Source organism: Alternaria hordeiaustralica (assembly GCF_023758085.1).
Source record: "Alternaria hordeiaustralica strain BMP 2776 chromosome Unknown scaffold_34, whole genome shotgun sequence".
NCBI lineage: Eukaryota > Fungi > Ascomycota > Dothideomycetes > Pleosporales > Pleosporaceae > Alternaria > Alternaria hordeiaustralica.
Genome location: NW_026056806.1, coordinates 257,337 through 282,950, shown reverse-complemented (window position 1 = coordinate 282,950; position 25,614 = coordinate 257,337). Strand labels below are relative to the sequence as shown.

Sequence of the window (25,614 nt, the reverse complement as noted above, 5' to 3'; positions counted from 1 at the left end):
GGTCGCACGCGGATGCAATAATCAGCCCCGATGACGGGCAAGTTTGGCAGGCGTTGTGCGGGGCCTACGCTGATGGACAAGCATGCAGTCGTGGAGAGCGTGAGGTCAGAGCTCGGGGGTTTGCGGAGTTGATGCTGGGGCAGCCTAACAACTTCCACGAGCCCCATGAAACCTCCACCACATGCACCCTTCCTTTCGGTCCCAGAACATCCAATGTAAATCTCATTCGCTATGCACTTATATACTAACATGATTCGTTTTCACATGCGCTCCCGTCCCAATGCTAGTGCAGTCGCTTTTATGCCATGTACACCGTCCCAGCCATTGTACGGTATCGCTAGTTTTCACCAAACACATCCCCCAACTCCACTTTTCCGACGCTCCAAATCTCTCGCTCATCTTCCATCTCGTCGCTCGACAAGCCGAGACCGCCTGCTCCACCTTCGGCCTCCTTCCTCTCTCTGGCTTGCCCAGCCAGCCTCATGGCAACCCTCTTGAAGTAGTCGCCCATGCTGCGCTGTTGACCAGCAGAGAGGCTCTTGCCAGGTCCAGCCATGTACTTGTCGAACACGGCCGTCTCTTCGTCCACCACCGAGAAGATGGCAAGGAACGCCGCTTCAGCCGACAGCTTGACTGGAATCACCGGATCGCGCACCGATGCGAAGACCACCGGTATGAGGAGCGGGATATGCGGACGGATCAATTCGTTGTGCTCTCGAGCGACTGTACGAAGCACCACAAGCGCCAACCGCCTCGTGTCGACGGGATGGCCGGGCTCGACTACTGGCGCAAGGGCCTCGAAAATTGGCTTGGTGTGGTCGAAGCTCTTGCTGCTCTTCTCCGATAGAAGGTATTTGCCAGCGGCGAGGATCGAGTTATCCGAGATGAACGGTTGTGAATGTCCAACACCCTGGCAGATAACATTCACAGTCTCGTCTGCAAACGATTCTGTCAGAGCCTCGGGAGCATCTAGTAGAATGGCATTGAGCGCCAGTACAGAAGATTTGTTGTAGTGGGTCGTAAGCACGCGAGCCTTGAGAAGACTGGACGCGACATCTTCTGGAAGGCAGCTGATGAGGGCCCCCAGAAGTCGAGCGTTTGTAATCGCCATTGCATCTACCCCATATTAGTCACACTAAGCAGGTCAGAATCAGTCTAAACTTACCATTAGAATCATCGCTCTCGTTGTCGATGAGACCTAGGATGGCGTTCCTGCTTGCTTCGCTCATGTTCTTGCCTGCCTTGCTTACGACCTCAAACAAGGCCTTCAGCATAGCCGTCTTGACGTTTTCGTCGCTCGTCTTGGATCCGGTCACCAACTCCGCGATGAGTGGGTCCACCCTTGGTGTAAGCTTGATCAATGTACCAAGAGCCTTGGCTGCTCGCGCTCGCAGTACATCTGAGGATGTATCGGCAAGCGACTTGGCGAACGTGCGCTGGAGCTGGGGCAAGAAGGGCTTGAGGAAGGTCGGGATCTTCTCTAGCAGGTTGTTGAGTGTGAGCAGAATAGCTGCCTTCACCTCGACAGAACGCTCTGTGACCACACGGATGAGGGGTCCTGTGATCTGAGTAACAAATGGCTGGAGTGACTTCGCGCTGGTGCGGTCAATGACGTCGGAGATGGCCAGAGCAGCTTGAGTTCGCTGGTCCACTGAGCCGTTCATGAGACCTTGCAGGAAGATAGGCAGGATGGCGTTAATACCCTTCGGCAGTGAGAATCCAGGGAGGTCTGCACCGGCAACACCAACTTGGTTGAGTGTCTGGCGAGTAGAGATGACAAGTGATTCCATCTCTTCCTTCCGCAGACGTTTGCTTGTAAGGGTGCTGAGGGCAGTCCATGCAGCCTTGACGACTTCTGTATCGCTATCGCCAAACGAGATGAGAAGTGCCCGGATTAGGTCAGGGTAGTATCTCGAGAAATCAACGTCTGCCTCTGCGAAGAATTTGGCCAAGTGTATGTCGGCACGTGCACGTCTCCGCTCATCGTCATGTTTCGACAAGGCAAGCATGACGCTCATGGCCGTATTAAGACCATCGAATTCATCCACAGATAAGAGGACCTTGTCAAACGACGTCTCGAGTTCTGACCGGAGCTCTTCGTCCTTGATAGCGATGACATTGTCCATGATGGTGTTGAGGATGTTGGGCAGTCTTCGGGTCATAGCGGAGCTTGCCACCTCAGCCAACGATGCAATAGCGCGGGCATTGAAGGCAGACATAGGCGAAGTGAGGAGTGTTGGTAAGAGATTTGGTAGAATGATGTTGGACCGTTGCTGATCTGTGAGGAGGGTGAGAAGCGCTGACAGCGCGTTCTGTGCATCGTCGTCTGAACGCAGAAGATTGAGTAGGTAAGGCAGGACCTGGTCGACAGCCCTCTTGCCAAAGATTTGTTGTAGAGCGTCGAAGGCTTCCGCCGCTGCTTCTCGCACATCCGCGTTGGGATCCACCAGAGCAGTCCGTACAACTTGGATAAGAGTCTTCTCGTAGTCCTCGAGTTGCTCTGGCGAAGCAGCTGCGATGATTTCGCGAAGGGCGATGCAGATACCCTGCTTGGCGTCTGTATCGGTGGTATGTAGACCTTCCTCGAGGGTAGGCAACAACGTAGCAAGTACACCGTCTCCAGCTTTGCGAATGAGCTCTCCCAGCGCGTTTCCGGCGATGACCTTCTGCTCCATGTTTGAGCTTGCCAGACGGCGGATGAGAAGTTGAGTAAGCGTAGGAATAAGCTCGCGCAGAGTACGAGGACTGGCCACCAATGCCTTCCATACGTTGATGGAGGCTGTTCGTACAAGGCCAGACGTGTCGAATCTGCAAATGTATAGAGCAGACAGGACCTTGTTGCGCTTCTCTTCTCCGAGGACTTCGAGTAGCGATTGACCAGCCTCTTTCGCGCCCTCTTCCACCTCTTCCTCTTCCACCTTGCCGCTGATACCTGTGAGGTTGAACAGTAAATCTCCAACAAGCTCCACGGAACTGAGACGAATCCTGTAGCTGTCGTCTGCGAGACCCCTCTCAAGCTCTGGTAGTAGCAGGTCAATTGCCTTGGTGGCAAAGTTCTTGACCAGGAGACGACCAGCTCGCAGGGCAGTTTCTCGGATCGATTCCACTTCGTCTGCAAGACCGCCGAGAATGGGAGGAATGATCTTGCTGAGGTAGTTGGCGAAACTGTTTCCGAAGCAAACTGGCAAGAAGATGAACAGAGACATGAAACCTTCGCGGACAGAAGCTCTGCTGCTGGCCACGTTCTGCAGGATGCTTGGCAGTGTCTCCTCCAGACGTCCGGTTCCAAGACCTGCAAGAACCTCTGACAGAGCTTGGGCAGAACCAAGTCGATCTCCTGCACCCGTGTCGGACTTGAGCGTAGACATGAGACTTGGAATAAGATCCGGCAGAGCATCCTCTCCAAGCTTTTCGACGAGGGAACCAAGCGCTTTTGACGCGGTAGCACGTGTAGCCGGTACAGGGTCCACGATCGCAACCCGTAGTCCAGCGACCAAGATTGGCAGATGGGAGGTGAGGTCTTTCCTTTCCGAGAGGTATGCCAAGCTGCCGATGATTTGTGAGGACTTCCGCTTGGTTCCAGAGCGATCGCCCAGACCACGCTCCAGAATGCGCACCACGAGAGCGAGAGAAGGCGCATCGAGGAAATGCGCGAACTGGATCTTGATCAGAGCATCGAGGGCATCGTCTGTGTACTTTGTCGGGTCGCTGAGAGCCTTCAAGATGATGTTGACGACGCTCTTGATCTCAGGATTGCTGATGACTTCACCGAAGCGCTGCAAACTTCGGTTTGCTGAAGATCGGACTTCTTTGTGGCTGTCTGTCAACACAACGGTGAGGGGTGGAATGATATCGGGCAAGCTAAGAGCCAGCTGGTTGGGATCGAGATATGCCATGGCTCCCAAAGAGTCACAAGCACCCTTCTTACTACGCCACTGATCCTCATCAAGACCTTCCAAGAGGATTGGTAGAACCTGTTTCACACCAAAGGAACTAAGCGTGGAGAAGCAAGTCTTGGCAGCATCGAGACAGGCTTCTCGGACGTCTGCACTGGTATCGCCGAATCCAGCAAGCAATTGAGGCACTAGCTGGATGACGTATGGTTCGAACAAGCGACCGAGGATCAGCGAGAAGAGCTCATATGCCAGGTATACTCCCTGCCTTTGGTTTATGTCCTTTTTGTTCTCGCTAGCTCCTTTGAGGGTGGACATGATTCGATGTTCTTTGAGCAGACCCAGACCCTTACCGCGTACGACACCCGCCAGACCATAGGCAGCACCGCGACGCGAGGCATACTTCTTTGAAGTGAGTAATTGATCCATCATCTGATTGATGTAATTCGACACCTCTTGCTCGGAAGTACGGACCAGCGGTGGCAGACATTGGGCAACGGCGTATTGCACTGTCTCGGAAGGCGTACTGAGAGTTGCCAGCAGTCTCTGTACAACCTTTGGAACGCGCTCATCGCCAGCCGCAAGATGACGACCCAGTGCACCATAAAGGATGATGACTGCTTCGTTGACTTGATCGTACATCTCCGACTTTCGGTCAGGGGCTTCAAGAGCGTTCTCGAATAGTTCCATGAGAGGCTCGACCTTGGTTTGCGCTTTGACGGTGATGACTGAGGTCGCAGCTTCGATCAACTCATCTCTGACCGCGGGACTTCGATCTCCCAAGGGGCCCTCATAGATCAGGAAGTTTAAGAAGTCTACAAGGTCATCGGGCTTGAAACCTGGTGTCATCTCCTTGAAGGCAAGCGCAATACCATCTCTACTCTCCCAAGGGTCGCGAAGATCGACCTTTCGTGGCATGCCGTACTCATCACGCTCCGGAACGCGTGGCTTGGCCTTTTCGGCGTAGGTCTCGCGCAATCTCCGTAGAATGTCGTCAAACGTGTCAGGGAATTTGGTAATGATTTCGCCAATAGCTCGTGCGGTTGCCCTTCTGAGTGGCTTGTCGAGAGAGTCCAGGTAAGGCAGCATCTGGACGCCAGCATCTGCTTTGAGTTCTAAATCGTTCTCGTCCCAGATTGTTCGGGCCAGCTCAGCGTTCTCAGACTCATCGTCATGGCAAGCAATGAAGATCTCTTCACTGAAGGTCAGGTCGTTCATGTCGAGTTCAGCGTCAATGGCTTGCAAAACCGCGGTTCGGACGCCAGTCTCCGGCACGATGGTACCACGCAGCAAGGCGCCCAGCTCATCATTGGTAATGTTCGGGGCCAGTCCGCTAGCGAGATTGGTTACGCAATCCTTGATTATCTTGTAATGCTGCTGGTATTTCTGCATGGACCATACCAGAATCTCCAGTAAAGCTTTGCGGGGGAGACGAGGGTCAGTGCCTTTCGAAAGTGTTAGCAAGGTATCAGTGTCCGTGCTTTAAGAACTCACAGGAGTTGGTGTGGAAAGTCAACACTTCGATAGCCAGGATCAGCTGCTCGTCAGCTTCTTCGGGCGCAGACTTGCCAATACCACCCTTTTCTAGTACAAGGAAAAGCAGAGGGAAGCAGTACGCTAAGGATACCGCATCGAGTGGCCTCTGTTCGCTCAAGAACCGGAGACGGTAGAGGACGCGTGTTACCAGATCTAAGATTATCAGTAAGGTCCAAAGCTGAACTATCGGTTGAAGTGTACTAACCACCAAGATCCTCGTCTTCATACTCGCTAGCAAGCTGTATAGAACCGATCGTTCGCAGTACTGCTACACCAATAAATGGTCGCATCATGCCTAGACGGTTGGATACGCGCTCGGAGCACGAGATCAAAGCAGTCGCTGGAACGTCTCCCAGCAGAAGACCAGCACCAGCACGAATGGCTTGGATCAAGAGATCCACGGCAGGTCCCATCCATTGCTCCGCCTCTGTCGGAGGTCCAGTAGCGAGACTCCGGATGATGCCTACACCTCGCCTCATCCTATGCTCTGTGCCAGTCACTTCCTTCCTGATAGCTGACTCTTTAGCCAGCTGGGCGTTGACCTTGGCCTGGTCGTCTGCGCTCAGCTTCTTGGCTTGGCCCTTCTTTTGTGCAAGCTGTGCTCGTAGCTCTTCCTCCCACTTCAGGGTATCGTAGTCCTTCGTGTTCTTGTCGATCACCACAGGTGCTTTCTTCGAAAGAACGTCGATATACGCTGTGCCCTCTGGTGTACGGAAGATGGCTGCTTCGGTCGGTCCTACAGATTCCATCTGCTTTGGGTCGAGGTCTTCACTGAACTGCTTGACCACTGCCGGCAAAGCTGCCTCTGGCGCCACGAAAGCCATGTCGGTATAAGCGCTGTAGGCTGCTGCATCAATAGCGGGTAGTTTCTCATTGTCTTTGTTCTGTGTCGGACGTTAGCAATAGTTTCTCGAAAAGGTTGATGGTTGAGCAATAATACCTCAGTTGCTTCGTTAATAGTGCTCACAAAGTCTTGCAAGTTATCTCGAACGACCTGGCCAGGATCTACACCCATGCGAAGGCATAGGTCAATCCAAGACACTCTTGGCATGATCTCTTTTCTTGCCAATACAACGAGACGCATGGCCTGCTTTTGCAGAGCCACAGTGTCCACGTTTGCGTTCTCTTTCTTCACTGTCTCTGCAGGCAGACATATGCAGCTCAAAACAGCGCCAAGCTCAGCTGAACCTGCTTTGGATGCGAACGCAGCGCTCTCCTTATCTTCTTGTTCACTTGACCTGTACCACGACCACAATCCTTCTATTATGATATTGCTAATCTTTTCGGGCGAGGTTTGAAGATACGCTTGTGTCAAAGCTTGCTTAGCAGCCGCCTTCGCCTTGGCGGAGACGCTGGGAGCGACGATGAGGAAGATGAACGCCTGTGCCCATGCATCTGCGACTTCTTTGGAAGCTTGTGTGACGTCTGGCGCAATGGCCTTCAAGGCGCGTAGAGCAATGGAAACGTCCTCTTCTGAAGACAATTTCGAATAGACTTTGGGGTTGAGAAGGATGGAAGGCTTTGGTTGGGTGGCGAGCGATTGCGAGATGACATCAGATTTCTTATAGATGGATCCCAACTTCTCGTCCTTCATGTTCTGTACTCTATCGATGAGGAGCGCGACAGTGTAGTGTCCTACCGTGACCAAACCACTCTGAGTCGCAGGCAGCGGGTTTGCATTGACCTCCTGCCAGATCTCAATGAGCTTCGGCAAGATTGTTTGGCAGAATGCAAGTACGTCGGGTTGAGCTTGCTGTTCATCGGAGAGATTCCACCAAAGGTCTGCTGCGCGGATTGCCCAAAGCTTCTTGACGGGTACGCGTTTATCGGCCATACCCTTGATGAAGGCATCTGAGACGGCCTTGTCAAGAGCAACTCCGTTCGCTAGGCCGAAGTTTAGGTGTGTTGTTATTGCGGACACTTCAGCTACGACAGCCGGCTCACTCGGCTCTTTCAAGGCTACTGGAGCGATACCTGCTGGGATTTTCTTTGCCAGGGCTATCGACTCTGGCAGCGCCGAGAGCATCTGAGCATGAAGGACCTTCTGGTCAGCACCGGAAACTTTGCCTTGCTTTAAAGGAGTAAGCACTTCGTCTGCGACCTTGTCAATCTTGGCATCATCTTTTGATCGCGAAGCCAATGCTTTGAAGGTTCGCAAAGCGCCTGCGCGGATGGCTGCGTTGCTTGATTTGACGTTGGAAAGCAGCGGCTTCAGCATGTTTCCTAGCAGAATATCGGAGAGATCCATAGACTCGGGGAGGGCCAAGAACATGGGTGAGACGATGTCGTTGAGTACTACTTCGGGTGCTCTCAGTAAGGCCTTTTCAATGGGTGGTATGACATCCTTTCGCAGCTCCTCCAGAGTAGGGAAGCTGTCGAAGAAATCGTGCAACGCATTGGAGATGTGGTCCGGCAGCTGGCTCCTTGATCCGACAATCTCTCGTGTGTAGTAGGTGTAGTAGTCTTGTTTGCGGCCTTCGAGCAGCGGCTTGACGGTCGGTAGACGAGATGAGACGCCAGCGATGACGCCGAGGAATACAGCATTTCCAGCTGTGGGCGCGCTGCCCTTTGCGGTGAGGTTCGTGACGAGTTTGTCGAGGGCATCGTTGCCAATTGCCTCGGAGCGGAAGATGGCGCGCAGGGCCCGGCGCGTCGAAACGAGGGCCGCTATGGAGAGGCGGCCAGCTCGCCGGTCGCCCCCAGCGCTCACGCACGTCTCGAGGACGCGCGCATTTGCCAGCGCCACATCCAGGCCGAGCTTGGCCCACCGTTCAGGCGACTTTGCAAACTGCAGCAGCAGCACGGAACACCAGTCGTTGAGCACAAAGGCATTGGCGTGCGCGATGGCCTTCTTGGAGCATTCCTGCGTCAAGAATTTGACAACCGGCGGCAGTACCTTGTCGCCATGGGGTCCGTTTACCAGCGACTTGAGGACGCCTTCGACGGCGCGGCGTGATTCGCGGTCGTCGTATAGCGGATATGTTTCGAAGAGGAGTTCGAGCAGCGCTTGGAGGTCGGCAGTGACGAGGGCTACAGGAAGAGTGTTGAGTCAGCCATCGTTCGCTTCCACGTGCAGTCCCCAGAGACACCTACAGTCGTCTGCGACCTTGGTCTGCAGCCCCGAGAGCTCGTTGACTCGGCGCTTGGTGGAGCTTGTTATGAGCTTCGGCCGCAGCTCGTCGCGGTGGATTGCCCGCGACTCAGCGTCCCCATTCACAGCCATGTCTTCCAGTCCACATGTGAAGGCGGGTGCGGGGTGTTGGCGGGGTTGCGTGTCGGCGTCGATATCGCGAAATGATGCGCCAAGAGTTCTCGTTTATTTGCTAGGGCAATGACATCGCCTCGCTCCTGCCTCCACAAGGTGTGGAGCGCCCTTCCACCACCAAACCCACTGGCCTGCGCCCTCGACCACCACCGACCGCCCCTCTTGGAACCGTTGCGCCCTATGCGTCCAATAAACTACGACAACTCGCCCAATCTTGATCTCGCTAGGGATCAAGCCCCGATATACTCTATACGGAAGCCCGCCTGAGACCCCTGCACCTCACATTACCACCACTCAACCAAACTAAGAGTTTTTGCCATGGCGAAGAAAAAGAAGCCCGCCGGCAACCCCGCACGTGGATTTGCAACGACTTCCGTCGCCAGCAAACCAAAGCCTGAGAGAATTTCCCCAGACGTCCCCGCCAAGGTAGTCGCCCCGGTGCCGTCAAAGGAAGCCGCGCCTGCACCAGAACCCACGGAGGTGCTCCAGACGTCCCAGCAGACCGAGGCGGTCAAGCCAGACGTCGCGCCCACTCCAGAGGAACTGGAAGCCCAACTAGAGCGTGATGAACTTCAGCTGCTTGTTGAGAAGCATGCGCCCAAGGTCCGCCGCGAATCTAGTCGACATGTCTCAAAATTCCAGACAGACCGTAGGCTCCTCCGCGGCCAGTCGCACGCCATGACTGTGCACGACTGGCTTCCCAGCGAAATCTTGGATAGCATTATCCTCCTCGCCCAGGCCGAGTCGAATGACTCAAATAGGAGACAAGGGCAACAGTCCCTGCTTAAAACCCTGACCGAAGAGGATGCCATGTCTAAACTCTGGACCCTTGATCTTACCCTACGTGAGCTAGGCTTCTCGCAAGACCAAATCCAGCCGGTTCTGAGATGGCTGTGTGCCAACGCCGCCGGTGTCGATGCATCCTCCGGTGTATGGGGGCTCCAAGAAGCGCTGGAATGGCTTGCATTGGACCAATGCGAGGATCACTCCTTTTCGTACGAAGAATCGCAGCCTAAGCGTTCAACACTCGAAGATATTGACACTTCTCGGCCAACCACACCGCCGCCCCAGCCATCAGCGAACGGAGCAACCGCAACTGGACCCTCACCTTCCGCAGCACTCAATGCCTCGGTCCCGGCGAATTCTGATGACTCTAACATTGACGTCAGTGACCTTGATAGCGACCTAGAACTCGATGAGCTCATTCCAGCGTATCTGAAGATCAAGGGCAAACTATTCGAAATCGATCCTCAACTAGTCGATGCTCCTGCACGAAAGTCGCAAAAAGGTGGAAAATCTAAAAAGTCGGCGCCTCCGCCACCTCAGACTCCGGCTGTTCGGAAGTTGCTTTCTCAGTTGCAACAACTGACCTCCGATGCCCTCTTTGACGAAGACCAAGCTGAAGCACAGTGGCCCGCGAAGCGTAACCAAATCGCACAAAGTCAAGCCGAAAAGAGGCAACGTCAGGACGCACAGCCCAGTGATTCGCCCGTGCAGACCAAAGACACCTCCCTCGACACTCCCGTGTCGGCCAAGGCTGAAGCTACTGCCGCATCGTCGAAACCTCCAAGCGAGCACGAAGGCGAAGAGGATGCTGATCTGCTCGGAGGCATGTTTTCCGCAGTGCCTGACGCAACGCCTGCCCCAGAGAGTACATCCAATGGTTCAAGTGCTGACAATATAACCCTGCGCGACTTTGGCAAGATGAGCGGAATGTCCCCCCGCAAAGTGCTCGAAGAGGCAGTTCGATCAAGGTAGGTCATTCGACTACTTCTTCCGATAATCACTAACAGATCCAGGGATGCTGGTGCACGGTTGACTTATAAGATGATCTCGCCTACTACGTATACGTGCCGGCACTCGCTGACAATCTTCTGGTCTAAGGAACAAGACTTCGAGTACGACACGGAAATTTCCGGTGTGGTCTGTACTCCGTACAGAAAGCAGGTCACGCTGGCAGCGAACGAAATCGCTGCCGTATCCGTTGAGCAGAGTGAAAGCTTCATCTCTGTCGCCGCCCTCTTCTCGATATCTGCCTCCCTGCTAAAGGAGGAAAAGGTATATCTGCGCCTTCCGGCCAACTGGAGGGAGGTCTACAGGGAGTTCTTGGAGCGACGAAAGACACGTCTAGATGCAGCAGATCGTGATGCTATCAAACACTATCGCTCAATCATAGAAGATCAGATCGAGAACGAAGAGTCGGACGGTGTTGTGCTTACGAATCGCTTCAAGGCGCGCAATCAGGCCGCGACAAGCTCTAGCACATCTAACTCTGGCTATAGCACACCGGTACGGCACTACGACGGTCTGAGAGAGCAATGGTTCGCCAAAGCATCAACCCCATCATACCAGCGCATGCTCGTTGGTCGAATGAACCTCCCAGTCTTCAACTTTAGGGATGAGATTTTATCCACTGTGGACAAGAACCAGGTCACCATAATCTGCGGTGAGACTGGCTGCGGAAAGAGTACGCAAATTCCCGCCTTCGTCCTCGAGCACGAGCTATCGCAAGGCAAGGCATGCAAAGTCTACTGCACCGAGCCCCGACGTATCTCGGCGATTTCGCTTGCCCAACGTGTGAGCGAGGAACTAGGCGAAGGACCCAAAGATCTAGGATCCATACGTTCACTTGTCGGTTACGCAATTCGGCTTGAGTCAAAGACTTCCTCCCAGACTCGCTTGGTGTACGCGACGGTGGGTGTGGTATTACGAATGCTAGAGTCATCTGGAGGATTGCAAGAGGTCACACATCTGGTCATTGATGAGGTTCACGAAAGATCCATCGACACAGATTTCCTTCTGGTCATACTTCGGTCACTCATGGAACGCCGACCTGAACTTAAGGTCATATTAATGAGTGCCACGGTAGATGCCGCACGCTTCTCAAGGTACCTGAACGACGCACCGATCCTGACAGTACCAGGTCGCACCTTCCCGGTTCAGACTCGATACCTGGAGGATGCGGTCGAGTTGACTCATTACGCTGGAGCATCCGACGCGACCAAAGCTGCCGCCACGAGCGACAACGACGAGGATGACGGTATTACGAGCGATAAATCCGGTATTCCCAACAAGCTTCCAGGTTACAGCCAATTAACACGCGATGTGCTTTCTAACTACGTCGAGTATGCCATTGATTACGACCTGATCACACGATTGATCGAGACGGTCGCGTTTGATCCGCAGCTGAGTCGCTTCAGTAGCGCTATCTTGGTTTTCCTCCCGGGACTTGCTGAGATTCGTCAACTCAACGATATACTGGCCAGTCATCCCTCTTTCAAGGCTGACTGGTATGTGTACCCGCTACACTCCACCATTTCGAGTGAGGATCAGCAAGCTGCGTTCCTTGTTCCACCTCCGGGCGTACGCAAGATCGTGCTCGCTACTAACATCGCCGAAACCGGAGTCACGATCCCGGACATCACCTGTGTTGTTGACACCGGTAAGCACAAGGAGATGAGGTTTGACGAGCGCAGACAGCTGTCACGTCTGACTCAGTCCTTCATCTCAAGAGCGAACGCTAAACAACGCCGTGGTCGTGCCGGCCGTGTGCAAGAGGGCCTGTGCTTCCATCTCTTCACGAAATACCGCCACGACAGCCTCATGGCAGAACAGCAAACCCCTGAGATGCTCAGACTTTCGCTCCAAGATTTGGTCATGCGCGTGAAGATTTGCAAGCTTGGTGATATCGAAGCCACTCTTGCTCAGGCACTCGACCCACCCTCCTCCAGGAACATCCGTCGCGCTATTGATGCCCTTGTAGAGGTCGACGCGTTAACGCCGAGCGAAGAACTGACACCTCTTGGTCGCCAGATTGCGAAACTTCCGTTGGACGCGCACTTGGGCAAGCTTGTACTGCTTGCAAGTACGTTCGCATGTGTTGATGTTGCTATTACCATTGCTGCTATCGTATCTTCGAAGTCTCCGTTCTTGACACCATTTCAACAAAAGCAAAGAGCTGACATCGCTCGTCTTGCGTTCAAAAAAGGCGACTCCGACCTCCTCACAACTTACAACGCCTACAGGGCTTGGAAAGCAGTATGCACTACCCCGGGACGATCTGAGATGCAGTTCTGCCACAAGAACTTCCTCAGTCCGCAAAACCTGGGCAACATCGAGGACCTCAAAGCACAGCTCTTCTCCTCATTGGTTGAGGCCGGGTTCATACAACTTACGCCCGACGAGCGTCGCGCGATAGGCCGCTACCGGAATACGACACGCCATCGTGTCTTCGTTGAGGTGCCAGCACAATACGACATTCACACCGACAACGACGTTCTAGTCAACTCGGTCATCGCCACAGCATTCTACCCCAAGATCCTGACCCGCGAAGGCAAGGGCTGGCGCAACATCTCCAACAACCAAACCGTCAGCCTCGGACCAACCTCCGTCAACAAAGGCTCGCGAACAGCCGACTTCCTATCCTACTACAACATCATGCAATCCAGCAACAAGTTCTACAACGCGCACTCGACCTCAATCGCCTACCCACTTCCCATGGTACTCATGGTCGCTGCCGATATGGACTTCAAGCTCCATGCAGGCGTGATCAGTCTACCCGGTAATGTCATCCGCTTCGCAGTTCGTGAATGGCGGGCTGCTGTCGCGCTGAAGGTCTTGAGACGCCGTATCAAGGAGATACTGGCGAATAGCTGGAAGAACCCTGCGCGTCAGCTGAGCGATCGCGAGAAGGAGTGGCTTGGCTTGTTCTATAGGATGTTTGAGGAGAGGTTTGAGAAGGACGAGAGGATTAGGGAGAGGGCTGGTGGGAAGGCGAAGTGAGGATTGGGTTTGGTTGGAATATGTTAGATGGATCACTTGTAGATGTGGATTGTGTTGGTGTTGTGTGTGTTGGTGCTAAGCTATTGCTTGCATCACTATGACATAAAGTTACAACGAATACAAGATCTCTCTAAGCCGCTTACAGCCCTCAATCATCGTTTTCTTCCTCTCCTCTACCCGCCGTCTAAATATAGCATCTCCGAGTAAAAGCCAAATGGTCCCCCATGTAACAGGCGCTGCTGCATACTCCGCTAGACCGCGGAAAAGAGTTTTAAAAAACCCACGACGGCCCAAATGGAAGTTTCGTGGGTTCCACTATCATGAAAACGAACCCATGCCTGGGGGCGCAGAGTGACGCTTTGATTACGTGGAATAGCTGCTCCAAGTCGGTGGGTATGGCGCTCAAACAGCAGTTGTGGGCTTGGAGTAGTACCGTGTCGTACCCTGGGTTATAGATAGCCATCGATCCGCGGGATTGTAGTTCGACTGCATTGCCCAAGCGGCATTCGTGGGGGTTGTGTACGTTGGCGTTACGCACGATGTTGTTCATAGACATTGAGCCGCGCGAATGTAATCTTTTAAGCGCGTCATCCGTGAATACTTGATGTAGGGGCTGCATGCGGAGGGCTTCGTTGCGGAATAGACGACTGGTGTGGTATACAGCAGGGAGTTTGGGTAGCCGTACTGTTGCGCGAGGAGCGGTGGATACTGAGGCGTCGCTGATATCGTTTGTTTTGCAGGATGATGGTGCGTGAAGGTGCAGTACCAGTTCATCGTTACGCTGCGCCATATCCTCATCTAGAGTGTAGTTGATGATCATGACTTGAAGCTCTGATGAGAGATCGGGGAAGCAGGTGAAGGTAGTTGGGGTGATCATTTTTGCTTGTTGCGAAATCTTTTGTGCGGCTTGGGTGTAAGTTGATTGGGATTCAATCTATCCAAGTGTATTTCATGCGTAGTTCGTGTGTACTTCGAGCGTGGTTCATGTGTGGGGGTCTTTCTTTTGTGTTTATGTATGTTTCATGTGTAGTATGTGTAGCTTATGTGTGTGTTGAGTGTGATAGAAGAACTTTGCAGGAATATGAGAAAAAGGCTTCCTTTTATACTCTTTTACTGCCTTACGCTTGACTCAAAGCAGATTTAGGCACTACTGTTCATACCATGGTTGAACGGATTGGTTGTGGGATTGCGTCGCTACCGCCTTCTCACGTCTTCTGACTCATACATAAGCCAGTGATAAACTCAGTATTTCCTCTTATATACCACATCAATGAATTTTTGGTTGAGACTGTCGGATATGGGCGCGATACTGCGGCAACAGCCCAAATGTTATATGAGTCAAATTGGATCCACTTGATCCATTGGCACCATTTTGACGCAGAGCAATGAGCCACTCACAAGTTCCGCATTACATGAATTCCTCTATATACAAAAAGATACTCTCGGGATGGAGCGGCCACCGAGCGCTAGCGGCCAGCCAATTCAGAGCGACCACTTCAAACCATCCCTAGCCACAGCAACCTCTCCCTCCTTCGGAAAGACAACATCACCCTTCCTCGATAACGAACCCATATTACCCTCATTACCGCCCAAAAACTCCAAAGGAATGAAGAAATGCTTCTTCACCAATTCCTTGACATCGTCTCCACGAGTCAATGACAAGCTCGCGAGATCAATCGAGCAGACCCAAAGATGATGGTCGAGAAAAACAATACTATGCTCGAACGTGCCCAGAAAATGCTTGATGATGGCGGAAGAAAGAAGAAGAGTGGGTTCCGTACTTGCGCCTTCGCTTTGAGATTCGATGGCGTCGGCCCGCCAGACTGCGAGACGTTCCGTTGCTTTTGAACCGAGTTTGTGCGCGAACTCGGCGACGAGATTGGAGCCTGAAATGTCGGTAGCAAGGGCCTTGAGGGTGAGATCGGTTCCAGTGAGGACTGATGTGCCGATGTCGATTTTGCGCGGAGGACCCGTGGTAGCTAGTTCGTCCAGCGTCTCCCAGCTAAATCGGCGGATAGTCTCATCCACAACCAGAATGAGTGTGTCTGGTATTCTGATGGAGGACATCCATTTCCATATAGATCTAGGCGAAGATTCTAGAACCTTCATTTGCTGAAAGCCGTTGTTGGCGCTTCGTACCCATAATTGGTCGGCGGTGGCAGTCGAAATAAGAAGCCTATCACCCGCTTCGTTCAGTAGGAGCTGTTGGGCTGGCTCTTCGAAGCGAGTTTTCATCAGCTTCTCGGTTACTTTCAGTTGGTCGTCCTGCCCACCCTCCAATGCATAAGCCATAACCTCGTTGCTCGCATCTTGAGTGACGACCACGTCGCCAGCGCTGACTGCAATCATCTTCACAAAGATATCTTGCTGGTGAGAGTACGCCACACTTTGTAGCTCTCCTGAACGTCCCGAGTAGAAGTTCACTGAGCCATCATCTTTGCCTACAAGGATGACATCGCGAGTTGGGTGAACACAAGTGGCTGTGATTGGCACGATGTCCTCCTCCCCTTCACCGACTACCAGCGCGGGCAAGGTCACGGATTCGCTGATGCTTGAGTCCTCTTCGCCAGCTTTACGAATGAGGACGGCGGGCTCCCAGACTTTGGTTTTGCGATCGCGTAGCTCGATGATGCGAGTTCCACACGCTGTAAACGACAAGGCTTTTCCTAGAGTTTCTCTCGTATTGATCTGGCATAGTAATGTGAGAGTTTCGAAATCCCACAGTCCGAGCACACCCCAGCTGGATCCTGTTGCAAGCGTGCGACCGTCCGGCGAACAAGCCATGTAATGACAGTCTTGCTGGACAGCCTTGACAGCTCGCTGGCTCCAGGTTTCGTATAGCACCATGTTGCCGTTCTGGAAAGTCACTACTACCAAATCAACGGCAGGATTGGAGTTGAAGATGACACGTTGTGGGGAAGAGTTGCTGATCATTGCTGAGGAGTCAGCTTCTCCTCCGCAAGCGCCCAATAAGCGATCGTTGTCCAAGCTCCAGAGAAGTACGGCTTTACCTCGGTAGGCGAATGCTACCATCTTACAGTCTGGAGAGATAGCGATATCTAGTGGTGCCTGCCGGCTAAGGAAAGACTGATCGCGAAGTGTGCTTCCGTCGTCGCAGCCTAGTGTAATGATATGACTGCTTCTAGTTGCTACTAGCAAGAAGCTGTCGTCGGGCGCGAACTGAAGTAGAGCAGGGCTGTCTTTGATGTTGTAGCTCCATACTAGCATCTCGCTGTTGAGATCCCAGAGACGAACCATGTGGGCACCTGCGGAGGCGAGTCGATGGCTGTTGTCGAAGCGCAGAACCTTCGCTGATTCTCCGTGGTTGAGTGACATTCTCTCCTGGCAGGTACCCTGCCAGTAGAGAAATATTTGTCCAGATTTAGTACCGATGGCGAACGAATAGTCACCAGCAGCAACAGACATTGCGCGGTTCTGGCGGAAATCCATGTAGGATATAGAGTCCTCCCAAGCACTTTTCCCTACCCCAGCGATGGTCAGACCACTGTGAGAGTCTGCGAATTGCTGATGAATGGCGGAGTCTCGTGGACATAACGGCGTCACTAGATAGTAGATTGAGTCCGGGTTGTCTAGCAAATTACGCCCAAATTTAGCAGCAAGTCGCACTAGGTCTGTCGCCCATTGATTGACGTATCGATATGCTTCACCAAGCGGCGGTGTATGTTTGGCCCTACGGCCAAGATATCGCTGCAGGTTCTTAGCCGTTCTTGTCAAATGGTAAAGGTTCTTCTTGCTCTTCGCGATGTACTCAATCCACGTCAAGACGTTAGATCTCAGGAACTTTTCGAGTGCTGCAAAGAGAGCAGTGTCGGAAGACGATGCCATCGCCAGATGTTCGGAAAACGAAACACATGCGTACTCGGCAATGGGACTCTTAGCACCCCGTGAGATGCTGATAATGGTCCTGTTGCGAGGCGACCGCATCTCTTCACCACATAAGTAGTTGAGGCAGGTAAGTGCCAGGCGTTTATTTCCTTCTTCCTTGGATATCGCAAACTCGGAATCCAAGGACCCATCAGTGAGAAACGTACGCGTCGTCATGTGCAACACTTGCACGTATCCAGTTTTGTCGACATGGAGAAGCTGGCCGCAGAGACCCTGGACAGACTTCTCCAGGCTTCGCACGCTCATACCCTCGTCTATCTTGACAGCATTGGTGAGTTCGGAAGTATGGAGAGGGCGTACCGCACAAATGGCCCAAGCGAGGAGTGTTTTGGCGAGGCGTGTTTCACGTACGCTTCGTGACATTTCGCCAAGGATCCGTTCGTACAGAAGACTCATCTCGATAGGTAGTTCTTCGATAACCTCTTCAACTTGCTCTTCGCTGTATATTGATTGAAGCTCTTGTAACACCAAGCGTGCCCACAGGAAACAGCCAGCCGATTTGGTCACTAGCTTCTCTACAAGATGTCGCCTGTCGGCTTCTTCTTCAACTGGGAGCTGGTCCATGTTCTGTTCGAAGAACAGTCTGATGTCGTGCGTTGTATCTTCTACAGGAATAGTATCGGTCACGCCTCGACGACCGAGACGGGCGAATTGTCGTTCGAAATCAGGCCAAGGCCCTCTGCTGGTGATAAGTATCTGGAGATCGTATCTACACTCTATCCGCGAAAGTAATGGGAATAGCTTCATTGGGTCGATGCATTCATCCAAAGCATCAACAACCCAATATTGCGGCCTTCCGAGATTGAGCTTGAACACAGACCCAACGAACAGTTTCCTCCAGACAACCCTCTCGTCATCTTTATCGAAAGCTAGACTGTGCTCTTGCAGATCGTACAGCTCCTTGCGAACCGTCGGGTGTATGAAGGCCATCTGAAGTGCCATAGATCGTAGCATTGCGCTCAAAGTGTTTCTTCCCTTTTGTCCGTGTTTAAAGAAGTAGTAGCTACAATCCCGACCCTCGGCTTGGAGTTTCGTGATGACATGGCCCGCTAACACGGTTTTGCCGGTTGCTGGTTGGGCGGAAATCCAGTACAAAGGCACTGATGGCGAAGGCGTTCCAAACCATGACTGGAAGCCATCACGCTTCTCGATCCAAGAGCAAGACCCCGAGACTTGATTGTCCTGCTCATTGTTGAGCTCATCGATAGGCCTATCCATCACATCGAGGTAAGTTTGTAGAGCTGAGATTTGAGCACGCTCTTCGTCATCATTCCTGGCTAATGTATCGCCAAGTATATCCTCCACGATACTTGCTAGGGCATTTTTCACTTTGATGTAGTTTGAGTCGTACACGCTGTCGAATTTGCAAACCGTTCGATGGTCGGCGTTGAGCGGTTGTATGCGTTCGTGCTTGAGGCCAATGGAGGCGGAGTCTTTCTCAACAATCAACGCGGATTGAACCCCAAGGTTTAGTTTGAGGGTCTCGTAGAAAGATAGGAGACGGACCTCATCCGCATAATGTCTGAAGTCATCGTTGATGATGTCAAGCCCAAGGGAGTTCTTCTCAAGGTCGGCGAGAAATGGTTTTGCGTTGAACATACCGGCAGCTCGAAGCATGTTACTGAGCACCGATGCTAGTCCAGCACCTCGATGTGGTGTCGCGAGAAAGACGAGGCATTGAACGCGAGCAGCAAGCGCTTGGGTCGCAGCATCTCTCCGAGCAAGTATGTAGGCTTTTTTTATCACTAGATGTGAAACAAATCAGCTGAATGCTCAAATGCGGCCAGATTAGTTCATCAAAGGCTCGATTTACCTAAGCCGCCCATACTATGTCCGATAAGTATTATAGGTAGGTTCTGCTGCGTTCTCAGATGTGGATTGGTGGCCATCTCCCCCAGAAGATCTTTCCCAAAGTCATGAACGCTCAATATGCTCTCTTTTCGCTCGCCCCAGTCGCTGTTGTAGCCGAAGGTATGGATGCGCACATGTTGCAGATCTGGTTCTTGTGGTAGCCATGCTTGTGGCCAGAAGTTGTCGTCGTCTTCGCCCTTCGTCCAAGTCTTTACAGACCCGCCTCGCAAGCCGTGGACGAAGATCAGATCGACACGAGGCTCTGGTGGCTCATGTAGAAGAGTAAGTCCGTAAGGGCCAAATGGACTGGTCGGAAATGTCGTGTCCTCTGGGGATTTCGTACGCGTCAACAGACTGAAGGATCTTCGAACAGAATAGCCGTTTCTGCTGGTGATTCGTGACAAGGCTGTACTCGAGCGGCGCCTGTCATTCGTTTGGGGGCCGTCTTGCGGGGTAGCCTATAAGCGAATCAGCCTCTACTACCAACAGCGAAGGTGCTAGATCATCGTACATCGTCCGCCATCTTCCATATCTCAAGCGCAGAAGTTAGACAGTAGGCGCTTACTGCTAGGAAGGTGAAGCGCAAAGGCTGAACATTCGTGGGGCACGTGCGAGCGGCACGTCGCATTCCTCAATGATTGCGGCAGTGGCATGACGCACCAGATCGGGTGTATCGCCCGCGATGGCGCCAAATGATTGGCCTTAGATGGATGAGCTCACCCATCCGATGCAGTCATGTCGTGCGTCCCGAATCCTTTGGGTGTGTTCAGCCTTGGAGGCACAGCAAACCCCGCAGTTGCAGTGCGGCGGTTGATATATGAACTGAGCCGCGTCTGCCAGCGTGTTTTGTCGTAGCTCCGCAGCTCTGTCAACAATATGGTGAAGATTGACGACGATTTTACACAGGCTGTCTTGAAAGATGAGGATAAGTATGAAGGAAAAGACCTCGATGCCAACATCGCCGCAGGTATACTCCATCGGCCGACTGGCATATCCTTGCAACCTGATAATGTACTGATCCAATTTTCCAGCTCTTCCAGAAGGCGCAGAGATAGAATGGGTTTGCACACATGGGGCGACGCATTGGTCTGTGTCAACTAAAATCGATACTAGAGTCGATGGGAAACCGACCTCGTTCTTCCTGAAGGAGTATCGGGACGCGAATGCAAAAGACATGGTGAGAGCGGAATACGAGTCCACAGCCGCTCTACACGAAATGGCCCCTCAGAACGTGCCGCGACCGTTAGCCTACGGATCGTTCGCATCGGATCCAGAGAGATTCTTCTACATTCAAGCCTTCTGTGACATGAACGACGAATTGCCTGATGTCGATGAGTTCGTCGCTATACTGGCGAAGATACATCAGAAGAAGTCACCGACTGGGAAATTTGGTTTCCACATTACCAGTGCGTGTTTCCGAAACGGATCACATTGAGATTGGTGACGCTAATTTTCGAGACAGCTTTCCAGGGAAATATTCCGAACCACAACGAGTGGTGTGACACCTGGGAAGAGTACTTCACTCGCAACCTGATTTCCATAATCGATCTGGAGCGACAAATCCATGGCGAAGACCCGGAAATGGATGCGCTATCTTCCGATATAGTGAAGAAGGTAGTGCCCCGACTCCTTCGTCCGCTTGAGACCGGAGGCAACAAGATCGAGCCAGTCTTGATGCATGGTGATATGTGGCATGGCAATGTCAGTGTTGACAACGAGACGGACGAACCGATCCTATACGACGCGGGGAGCTTTTATGGACATAACGAATACGAAGCAAATCCGTGGCGCGCGACGCGGTACCAGTTCAATCGTACGCATTTGCGCGCATACCATAAGCTCGTGCCTGTCTCGAAGCCAGCAGAAGACCATGACGACAGGAACGCCCTCTACGCAGTGTACGCATGGTCCATTTTCTTACGGTTGCAAGCGCTAACGAATCAGTCGATGTGACCTGATGGTGTCGTGTTGCTGGAAGCAGACAAAGATTACTCGGCAGTTGTAAGTCGTGCCACCATCGGTGGCTTGTTGAGCTCCGACTGACCGAATGTAGGGCGATTGAGGGGATGCGGCGCCTGATCGCGAAGTTCCCAGATGGATACGAGGGCTACGTCGCCACGAATGAGGCGAGGGGTAAACGCGATTCTGGGAAATTCGCCGAGGACGTATAGAGAAGAGGTCATGAGCCTACTTTTGCCCAGTCATGCGCGCAGTGTCTTGCGTACGTAAGGTGTTTTTCTCACGGGCTTGCCGTTCATTGCGCCATGCCATACCTCTTATTCGAATGAAAATTGTTGCAACAACACTCAGTATCCCGGAAGTTGCAGCCAGAGCCGTGAAGAACCAGCCCTCACCCATAACGTCTAGCAGAGGCTGCATGGCAGCAACTGCTGCTGCTGAAAGAGCGCACCGAGTGATGTTACCTGCTGCAGCGGCGGTGCTTGTGTTCTGCGGAGAAATGTCCACGATAAGAGTGTTGTGCGTCTGGAAACTTGTTAATATTGATGACAGTTGTACAGTGTGGCAACACCTACCTGACATATGCATGTAGCAAGGAATCCATGAAGAAATAGGAATACTAACGGTACGCTTATATGCTGCATGGTCGTCAGTTTTTTGGGTGTGTGGACAGTGCGAACGGCCTACAATTTCTTTGCGCAAGACCCATCCATAACCCACTATGACTGCAGTAGATGTCGGAATGAGAAGCCACGATAACCGAGAGCGCGCTTTCTCTATTGGAAATTTGACCAGATCGTCGCCAGCAACCTTGTCGACGGTTATGTTGTTCGCCTTCGCCGTGGAGCGATAGTTGTAGTCCATTAGCTTACCATTGATATAACCACCAAGGATGACCCCAGTCCCTATGGAAAAGTAACATAAACCGACTTGAAGCTCATCGAGACCGTACATTTCCGTGAAGATGGCTGGGATAGAGGCTTGAATGCAATAGTAAGCAGCGTAGTAGACGGCACTAATGGAAAGAACCGCAGCAGTGTCCCTGTGGAAACAGACTAGCAGGGCCTTGAAGGGGTTAGGTATGAGGCTTCTCTTATTCCAAGCCCTCGGTTCGTTGGGTGTTGTCAACTGTCGCTGCCGGCTTGACTGCAACAAAGGTTTATTCCATTTGGGTGCTGCAATACTGCCGTTTCCCACGACGTTGCGCCCAGTCTCAGGGAAGACGAGGCTTAGAACGGCCAGAAAGGCAGCTCCAATAATGACTAGCAACCAGAACACCCATCTGTATCCAGTTCTTGATGCCATTACACCGCCGACTAAAGGGCCTATGCTTGGACCGAGGTTTGTCGCGATCATGGCAGGCCCTAACATGCTTCCTCGGGTTGCTGGCGTTGCTACATCAGCAATCACTCCGTACCCGATAGCTACCGTTGCGGAGCAGCCGAAACTCTGGAGACCACGCAGGACCATTAGGGCAGCATAATCCTGCTGGAGCGCAAGGCCCAAATTGGCGCAGACATATATAGCGAAAGTGATGAGGTACACGGGTCGTCGTCCGAGGTTGTCGGCCAAGTCTCCACAGAAAGCTGGCGCAATCGCTTGAACGATCAGGTATGTCGTGATGGTAAGGTTTATCAGGCTGGTACTGACGTGCACAGCGTGTTGCAGTTCCTCGAGGCATGGAAAGTATATGTTGGCTGTAAAGGGAGAGAAGAACATGCTGCACCCGATCAACCATGTGATCATGCGCCGCTCAGCTTTTGTAAATACTGTGTACGCAATGGCTGTTTCCGGCGCGGAAACTGCTGCCTTGATCTCGACATCTGTTGTGCTCAGCACGTCTTTATCTCTGGCAAGCACGTCATTGTTGAGCGAATGATCTCGCGAGCTTCGGTCTTGCTGGGTCTGCATTTCGTCGATCCGCGGGAGGCGATCAGGGCTATCGATTTTGGATGCTGCTGGGCGTCAACAAGGCAGTTTTCCGTATGCTGATGTGGGCTCTCTCGGCTCGTCTCCGCGTCGGTTTCAATCGTGATAGATGTTAGCAGACAGGCATGCCTCGCGTGGCGTCGCGTGCTGCAGCCAATCCTGTCCTGTCATGCAAGTTGTATGCACAGGCGGGCACCCCGCCATTTTGACGGTAGGTGGGGGCATCACGCGCCCTCCGTTGCAATGTCGCGTGTAGTCGTGCATTTTTGACAAACCTAAGGTGGTAGCAGATGAAGTTGGTAGTGGCTCGAGTTCGTGAGCAACACGTCGCTGCCCCCGGGCCCAGTTGGAGCCGAAGCTTATCCGCGCTAACCCAATTAGTTTCAGATGTCACTTTTACGCGACGTGCTTCTGGACGCGGGCGCTTTCATGACGGATTCTCATGAGCTTCGCCCTCGAACTCTAAGTCTTTCTACGAGTAACTCTAGTTGTGTACCTCAAAGGTTTAGTCATCCTGACTTCTTCCACGACAATTTCGACACTGGTAGAAAGCTTTACCACACTTGGTAACCTTTTTGATGCTACCCACACTTGTTTACACACACTTCTTAATACTCAGTGACGGTCACATGGCTGTCATAAGTGAGGGCTGAATTTCAAGTGGAAGCTGAGGAAAACTGCGGGCTTCTGTGCAAAGCTGAGATCACGATTTTCCTTCCCTGATTGCGCAGGGTATCATAGTATACTTCGGTAACACCCAGGCAATGGCCCTTTACCACAAGTGATAGTTCCTCCAACACTGATGACCACTGCACCTTACTTTTCAAAGCAAAAAAATTGGATATATGCATCTTTTACCAACTTTAGGTATGAACGCTCCAGATCACGCGTAGGTGTCTTCTGTATGGGTCCACGTCATAAATATACATACAGTACAGATGCTCTATACCTTCACCTCCTCTACCTTAGGCTTCTCAAACTCAGCCTTGCCATCTTTCACGGTGGCATACCGTATTGTGCCCGACGCATCTGTGTTGGGTATCGGTGCTTTTGTGCCTTCTCCTATTGACTTGATTTCCTCTTTGATCTTCCGCGTGGCGGCGTCTTCAACGGCGCCTGGTGGGCTATCCGCGATTTCATCGACGTTCCTCAGGGTAAGGACATCGCTGATTCGGGAAGCGCGGGACTGGATGAGCATGGTGGTTGGGCCTTCGAAACGGAGGAATAACTATGTGAATTAGCATTTGTGACAAGTCTTTTGTTAGGCTTGTAGCTTACCCTGTCGCCCCAGACTGTTCTCCGCAGCCATGTCTTGAGGGTGTAATATAAGGTTGCCAGAGCCCGCCATGTGGCTGTCTTGCTCATGGTTCGGAAGAACTTGGTATTCTGGACCATTGAGCCAAAGCCAAGGTCTGGCACTTGGAAGCGGAGATTCGACGACTTGAACCTGAAAGGGATTGGTGGGGTGTTGGAGGCTGTGTACGCTACGACGTTGCTGTTCTATCATTAGCACAAGCATACATGTGGACGTATCGTCTCAACATACCTGGGATGCGCAACATAGCTTTCGCCAGCCTTGACCTGGACCTGGTATATTTGCCCGTTTCCTGCAAGCGCAAGTAATCCTCTGCCAGTAATGTATGTGTTTCCCCAGTGTGCCAGCCCCAACTTTACATTGTACTGCGGCTTCAACTTGAGGGTGTGGCCAGTCCAGGCAAGCAATGCGTTTCTTTGGCTGACGATCCAGTCGTCTCTTCCGTCCATGTTGACCGAGACGATACTCGATATGGGTGCCTTTGTGGAGACGAGAGCTGTGACGGGGCTTGTCGAAGACACTTTCTGGTAGAGGAAGGGGATGCCGACGGGGGCCCTCTGGAGGGGCTCGAGGAAGGAGAGGGTTGATAGCGTGTTTTCCGACTTTCCGCTGAGGCCGACGAGTGTGCCGCGGCGGGTGTAGAGCGTCTGGGAGGCGGAGAGGGAGACGGAGAGGAGGGAGAACGGAGTGCCAATGACTTCGAATCGGGCGTCTGACGGTTCTTTTAGCCTTTGTACAATAAATGTAGTTATATTGAGTCTTCTTACCTGGTGTGTGCATGGGCGTCGCGGTGCCCTCAACACTGACTGCCTGCTGCAGCGCGGGCTCATTGGACGAGCTGGTGGCTGATATGTTGATGCATCGCGCAGCAACGGGCGTCCGCCGTATGGCAGCGGCGGATGTGGGCGAGATATTCCTCCAGGGCGAGGCAGCCGGTCGTAACATGGCTGTGCCGGGCGATTGGCGCGTGACGGGCGGCGAAGATGTTCTGGTGAAGCTCGGAGCAGCGATGATGCAAGAACGCCTCGCTTCAGCCCTGCCGCCCAAAACGCGCTAGACAACGTGGGATGCATGCGGCTGTCTAGGTACTCACAGCAAACACTCTCTTGCAATCTGGTCCTCCTCCGCCATTGAAGCTCTCCACAGCTTCTCTCTCCTGTGACAACCTTGGAACGGCT

The 25,614-nt window shown here is 52.7% G+C and overlaps 5 protein-coding genes across 5 annotated transcripts; 2 read left to right on the top strand and 3 right to left on the bottom strand.

The window, feature by feature from the left end:
* Positions 1-337: 337 nt before the first annotated feature.
* J4E84_009997 (uncharacterized protein) lies at positions 338-8,652 on the bottom strand (the record flags this gene model as incomplete). Its single annotated transcript, XM_049392556.1, has 6 exons — positions 338-1,116; positions 1,166-5,338; positions 5,388-5,582; positions 5,635-6,313; positions 6,370-8,459; positions 8,523-8,652. 6 exons carry the CDS (start codon positions 8,650-8,652, stop codon positions 338-340), a joined length of 8,046 nt encoding a protein of 2,681 aa, XP_049239786.1.
* A 360-nt stretch (positions 8,653-9,012) lies between these two features.
* On the top strand, positions 9,013-13,476 carry J4E84_009996 (uncharacterized protein; the record flags this gene model as incomplete). Its single annotated transcript, XM_049392555.1, has 2 exons — positions 9,013-10,448; positions 10,494-13,476. 2 exons carry the CDS (start codon positions 9,013-9,015, stop codon positions 13,474-13,476), a joined length of 4,419 nt encoding a protein of 1,472 aa, XP_049239785.1.
* Positions 13,477-14,958: 1,482 nt separating this feature from the next.
* Positions 14,959-18,999, bottom strand: J4E84_009995 (uncharacterized protein; the record flags this gene model as incomplete). The annotated part of the gene is made up of 1 exon (XM_049392554.1): positions 14,959-18,999. One exon carries the CDS (start codon positions 18,997-18,999, stop codon positions 14,959-14,961), a length of 4,041 nt encoding a protein of 1,346 aa, XP_049239784.1.
* Positions 19,000-20,449: 1,450 nt separating this feature from the next.
* On the top strand, positions 20,450-21,404 carry J4E84_009994 (uncharacterized protein; the record flags this gene model as incomplete). The annotated part of the gene is made up of 4 exons (XM_049392553.1): positions 20,450-20,639; positions 20,696-21,131; positions 21,178-21,234; positions 21,287-21,404. 4 exons carry the CDS (start codon positions 20,450-20,452, stop codon positions 21,402-21,404), a joined length of 801 nt encoding a protein of 266 aa, XP_049239783.1.
* A 2,660-nt stretch (positions 21,405-24,064) lies between these two features.
* J4E84_009993 (uncharacterized protein) lies at positions 24,065-25,381 on the bottom strand (the record flags this gene model as incomplete). Its single annotated transcript, XM_049392552.1, has 4 exons — positions 24,065-24,349; positions 24,400-24,616; positions 24,668-25,148; positions 25,204-25,381. The coding sequence occupies 4 exons, from the start codon at positions 25,379-25,381 to the stop codon at positions 24,065-24,067; spliced, it is 1,161 nt and encodes a 386-aa protein (XP_049239782.1).
* Positions 25,382-25,614: the final 233 nt, after the last annotated feature.